General features: G+C 31.2%; 1 protein-coding gene across 2 annotated transcripts; it reads right to left on the bottom strand.

The window, feature by feature from the left end:
* Positions 1-1,074: 1,074 nt before the first annotated feature.
* On the bottom strand, positions 1,075-4,025 carry LOC124842022 (transcription factor bHLH68-like). 2 transcript variants are annotated; one of them, XM_047318432.2, is made up of 9 exons: positions 3,679-4,025; positions 3,192-3,522; positions 2,996-3,070; positions 2,800-2,865; positions 2,472-2,537; positions 2,265-2,321; positions 2,083-2,133; positions 1,794-1,838; positions 1,075-1,530 (listed from the first exon to the last, which is right to left on the bottom strand). In XM_047318432.2, the coding sequence occupies exons 1-9, from the start codon at positions 3,825-3,827 to the stop codon at positions 1,402-1,404; spliced, it is 969 nt and encodes a 322-aa protein (XP_047174388.1). In that variant the 5' UTR covers positions 3,828-4,025; the 3' UTR covers positions 1,075-1,401. The 2 variants fall into 2 exon arrangements, with proteins under 2 accessions (XP_047174388.1, XP_047174391.1); XM_047318435.2 differs by having other exon boundaries at positions 2,083-2,127; positions 3,679-4,024.
* Positions 4,026-5,934: the final 1,909 nt, after the last annotated feature.

The following is a 5,934-nucleotide window of genomic DNA, read 5'->3' as shown; positions in this document are numbered from 1 at the left end:
ATGGGGCATGGTGGCACTTGAGTAGTTCAACTAAAAGGTGGTCCAAAAATGACCCGAGAGCTGAGATGGGGTCCATATATATACATTCGGGTCAGCCAACAATATATATCCATTCACATGAATGTCTGCCACAACTGTTCACACATCCACTTGTTCATTTTTTAACTGCATTATAAGTTTCAGTCCTTTCACAGTTAAAAAACAAGCCAATATTATTCATTGCTGTGATGAACACTTCTCCAAGAATAGTAGTTTCAAATCAGAAACTCCTTACAGCACAAGGGAAAACAGTGACTGATTTTGAAAAAAGTGCTTATGATCATCATATGTAATGCATGAGCCACTCACATATATGCGTGTATATTAATTTTCGTCAGTTTTAAGCTTCACAGTTGACAGTGCAGGTTTTTCTCTTCAATGCATGCATGCGTGTTTGTCCTTATTTCTGATTTGTCTCAACAATAATATACCACGTATTTATATATAACATTTCAAACTATAATGGAAACTCAACACTTTTTCTTTAAATATTTAGGGCATAAATAGTTCTATCACCAGTTAATACGTCATCACCTACAATATTTTAATCTATGTATATATGATGCTAAAAGACCAACCTAAAGAGAAAAAATTTTGTTAAGAGAAATTTTAATTTATGATTCTAATAATATGTTAAGGGTTGAAGGTTGAATTTGAAGTTTAAGTTAATTTTATAAAATTGAATATTTAAATCATTATATATTGTAAATTAATTTTATTTGTAGTTTCAGGTGGAACTTTCAAATAATATGCATATAATTCAATATAATTAACTTTCAAAATTTGTTTCGACAAGGTGATGAAAATTATCATAACTAATTCATTTCTTTTCTATCACCTCTTCTTGATATAATTTTTTCACTAAATTGTATGGCTTCATTCTGTAAATGCAAAAACTATAGTTGATAAACGTGAGTTAAAAGATTAAGATCGCCATGAGTACGTTTCTGTCCTCTTCCAGGAAAAATACAAGAATGTGATAAAGAGGAAAGGAGACGAGGAATGAAAAATGCATAGTAGAATCTTAAACAAACATAGACAGAATATGTTAATTTATGAATATTGATAACAAAAGCAGGAACAATAATTGCTACCTCAGAAAAGCATGTTTAGGAAAACTAAAATTATGGATTAATCGATGTTTTGACAGCACTTATTAATAACTTATTGAGTTAACCTAATTAGATTAGCTAGAAAGGACAGTACATAATAATATAATGGATAAGATTTTTCAATTTGGTAAATCATGAATACTATATAGCATCGTGAGCAATCAGCCTTTTTCATTATCACAGATTGACTGCTCACGATGTTATATCATCCACAATGAAATTTCTTCGATGCTGTTGCCATGTTTATGTGTTAAAATCCACTGCCATATGCCGGTGCCCAGTAATCAGCTCCGTTTTCGTTTCCAACATGCTGGGTACAAGACACAGGAACCAAGCACAACCCTCTACTCCTCAAGTCCTTTGGCTTATCTTTTGCATCCTGATTAATGATTAATAAATAGATAAACACATGATTATGTATGGTAATCAATTTTTTATATGAAAAGAGAGTAATGAATGAAATATGATGAATATAATGTGTTATTATCATTAATTAATGCAGAGTGAATAGTTTTGGCTGGCCATGCATGCATGTTCTGCATAATTATGCAGGTAATTGTGATAATGAGAATAATGATTAGGATGAGTAAACGAAAGAGATAATAAGCGTGGTAAAAGGGTTTGCATAAAAAGAAAGAATACCTGGTTTGGAGCTCCCTTTCTTTTCAGGCCATTGTCATTCAACAGCTAGATGGAAATAAAAAGAGGGAAGAAAAAGTATTAGGAAAATCAGTTCTCTCTCCAAGCTTTTTGACTTCAAATGGGAAATGCAGCGTCGCATTATACTTTTCACTTGCTTTAAAAAGATGATATAAAAAGCTGAGAAACCTTGTTATTTTTTTGTGGCTTTTCCCTGATTAAATATTAAGTAATAATTACAAAGAGCCTCCTAATTTGATTGTAATGAATTGATGGATCCAATAAAGCATACCTGACCGGGGTCCTCAGGAAATACAGAATTTCTTTCTCCATGTACCTGTTGCTTAAAAAGAAAATAAAGAAAAGAGGAAACTTTCCCTTCAATTATATGCCTTAGTAGGTATTTTTGTCCCACTCAAATGTGTTTGTTAGAGTTAACAAGAAAGAGAGAGACTTTGAAAAGTGGGTACTTACAGACTGTGGATTCCTCATGTTTTTTGATCCATTGCCCAAGTAAGGAGAACTGAGAGCCTGCAAGCAAGAAGGAAAAAGAAAAGGAAAAAACAACAAAAGAATGTTATGGAGAGAAACATTAAAATTTGTGACACTTTAAATGCATGCTCTATGACTAACTCTCAATATAGCTTGCAGTGTGTATAAAATATGAGGGAGAAACATCACCTCAATTTGACCCTGAAGGAATCTTATGTATCCAATGGCTTCTAACAAGACAGAAGCCGTGTCAGTCTGCAAAAGTGAAACACACACACACCCCACAACCACAGCACCGGTCATGTGTCTCTTTTAAGGTTAGAAATGAGATTACGATAAATGGGGAAAGAGAAAGTAAAGAGGAAGACAATAGCTGGAGTGATATATCATAAAGGTTCTGTTCATCACCACTAAAACCAAACACACAAGACGCTTGTAATAATTATGGTTCATAGTTTTTGTATTTAGCCATGAGTTTCTTCTGTTCCTATACTGATTGGAGTCTTTTGTTTATTACCTTTCCGAATGGGGAAACTAGCTGGTGAAGGGCTGTTATTCTATCACCTAGCTTCTCCTTTCTCACCTGATTAAGAGATACTGTTAGTTCATGAATTTTCATGTTTTTCTCTCTTTCAACTATCATGCATATAGAGAGAGACAACACAAACAAAACAACTTCTCAGTAACTCTATCTCTTTGTAGTTAAAGATCACCTTGAGAGGTGGTTGGCTTGAAGATGGTTGACACTTAGTCTTCTTGAAAACTCCAGCGCTTGCTGTGGTATTACACTTGAAGAAAACAAGAGACAGACACCATGAACAATAAATTATTGCTATATATATATATATATATATATAATCTATGCATATGTTTAAATTAGTATATATAAAATAAGAACATGAGTGTTACCTCGGATGTGTGATCTGGTAGTTGGTTCTTCCTATGATCTTCCTTGTTATAAGTGAAATCCAATAAATTATTACTACTGAAGCTAGCAACAACACTAGACATAGGAGAAGAAGAAACAGGCACCATGTGTGACCAAGGAGCTCCAGAAACCTGAAATTCCTGATCATGTCCTTGGTGATAGAAGCTGCCACTTTGGGAAACCTCTTGCTTTATTACATCGACCATAGGATTTATGGGGGGTGGATTAAGCATGTGCTCATTCCATTCATCCAACTTTTTCGATTGAAAATGACTGAATGCCACTCTTTCCTCCTCTCCCGGTAAACCAGTGCTGCAAAACAGGCAAAAAGAAGAAGAAAAACCTCAGTGATTAAGGTAAAACAGTAGCCGGTATAATGAACAGTTTTTGAAACAGTGGAAAAGAGAAAGTGGAAGATGTGTATTGATGAAGAAGGCATGCACAAAAAGAGAGAGAAAAAGTGCTTACAAAAGAAGTTGGCTCAACGAGGGAGGAGGCTCATGATCAGGGTTTTGTGTGGAAGAATTGAAAGGTATTGAAGAAGATCCAAGAACATACTGGGGAGGGATCAAAGATGGTGGATGAGTAGTCCACCAGTTAGGGTTGCCAGCCATCATTGGCTGAGAAGAAGAGAAAAATGTTTAATACTGAATTGTTGGGATGCAAATGAAGAAGTAGGAAATGAAATATTTAATCTCCTTTTTCATATACTTTTGGTGTTTCACCTTTGTGATATTTCCTTGTATGTGCAACCAAACAAGGGTTTGGGTAAAGCTTAGAGTTAGTGTTTTGGTTTGTTACTAGGTGTTGAAGAAACTTAAAGTTATGGGGTCTCAGTATTTTATAGAGTTGAGGTTGAGAAACTTTGCATATGTTACTTTTTCTTTCCTTTGTTTGATTTATTCAGTATTCCTTTTTATTATAAAGTGGAACGCAAAAGCTGGTGGGCAGTGTTTTAAGACTATAAATTAATGGTTGCTCAGAGTTATTTCCTTAATTTGGGGTTGCACCTTGGGATTGTTTTTGGGGTAGCTAGGGTTCTAGTAGAGGTAGGGCATAATAGTAGTGAGATCAATGTCAGATGCTTTATTTATTCCCTAGACCAATAATTCACTTTAACAAACAAAACTACAGAATCTAAGAACCTCATTACAATAACAACACCAATATATACAACTCCATCATCAAAATATCCTCACTTCCACCTTCTCTGTAACTTCACTGCTAAACACATCATCAACATTCTCAGATCACAACAAGACTCAGTTAATGTTTCTCTTTCAAGGCTTTATGATTTCAACAATATTTGATTCAAGAAACTAAAAATCACCTTATAATATCTTTCAATGTCACTGTAAGTCCACAACGATTAGAAATAAAATTAATTTAAAATATATAAATTAGTATAAATCTCATCTTTCAAGTTGTTAAAGTTAATTTTATAAGATTAAATTAAACTTAAAATTTATTTTTTAATACAGTATCAGACTCAAATTAGAACCAATCTTAATAATATATCTATATAAGTGGTAAAGTCCATCTCTTAACAATTATACAATTATTTGAGACATTATACATAAATTATAATTCATTTTCCTTTACCATGTATAATCTTTTTGCTTTACATCAATTTGGTGATTGTCAGAAAATCATTCGTTTGATATTTCGATCAAAGCTTAATTATTTGGTAGACATATGAATCTGAATTTTACCGAACAAACAAAGCTTTACTAAGACAGATTTATCTTTTACAAAAATTGGCAAGACTTTAAAGTTTGTCGAATTAAAAACCTACTTTATAAAAAGGTAGCCTTAAATTGAACTAACTATAGTATATATGCATATACATACATATATATATATATATATATATATATATATATATATATATATATATATATATATATATATATATATAACATAAAAAAAATATTACTGTTTTTTTTAAGAAAAACTTATTCTGAAGGATAAATTTTTTTATTATCCTTGTTTTTATTTACTTTTTAATTAGTGATTTTAATAATTAATTCGATTAAAGTTAAATAAAGGATGAATGTAACTCATTTCAGAAATTCATGACAACATTTGTTTCTTCTTGTTGTATTATATGCGTTCATAATAATAAGTCGATTTATGTTAGGGTTTGTTTCAAGATTCGAAGTGTGACACCTTTAATTAAATAAATATTTTATTTTTTAAAAAAGTAGAGTGGGACCTTTTTAATAAATTGTCTAGGTCAGGTGACAAGTTTTGATATGCATTTTGACCTATCTTCATTTGATCAAGTTGAAGAGAAAGGAATGAATATTTTAAAAGTATAATATCATAATTGCTCATTTTTTAAGGGAGCAACTAGCAGGTTTCAGTATTCTAAAAATAATGATTAAAATTAAAAAAATCTAATGTCACTACATACTTTTTTTTCACAGTTAAAAATAAAAATAGTATTTTCTTCAAATTTAAATTTTAATAATTTATGCAAGTTCGTTATAAATTTTAGTTGTAAAAATTAAATATTTATCGTGTATACTAAAATACTAATTTAAGTCAATTTGAATAAAATATTATTACTAAACACAGTTAAATAGACAAAAAATTATTGTTGATAAGAATTAATAGACAAAAACTTAAAAAAATTGACAACAAAATTAAAATTTAAAGAGTATTTTGTCATGCATATTGCGTAAATTAAAATACTAGTAATGTTGTTCGAAGTCTATGTCA

The sequence above is a fragment of the Vigna umbellata genome, chromosome 11, assembly GCF_029865625.1.
Source record: "Vigna umbellata cultivar VRB3 chromosome 11, Vumbellata_1.0, whole genome shotgun sequence".
Taxonomy (NCBI): Eukaryota; Viridiplantae; Streptophyta; class Magnoliopsida; order Fabales; family Fabaceae; genus Vigna; species Vigna umbellata.
This window is presented reverse-complemented; position numbering and strand designations above follow the sequence as displayed.

Excerpts from the sequence above, each read along its gene's own strand:
- LOC124842022 (XM_047318432.2), bottom strand. The coding sequence starts at position 3,827 with ATGATGGCTGGCAACCCTAACTGGTGGACTACTCATCCACCATCTTTG. Across the intron at positions 2,538-2,799 it reads TAGTTTCCCCATTCGGAAAG|ACTGACACGGCTTCTGTCTT; the intron begins GTAATAAACAAA and ends TCACTTTTGCAG. Across the intron at positions 2,134-2,264 it reads ACATGAGGAATCCACAGTCT|CAACAGGTACATGGAGAAAG; the intron begins GTAAGTACCCAC and ends TTTCTTTTTAAG.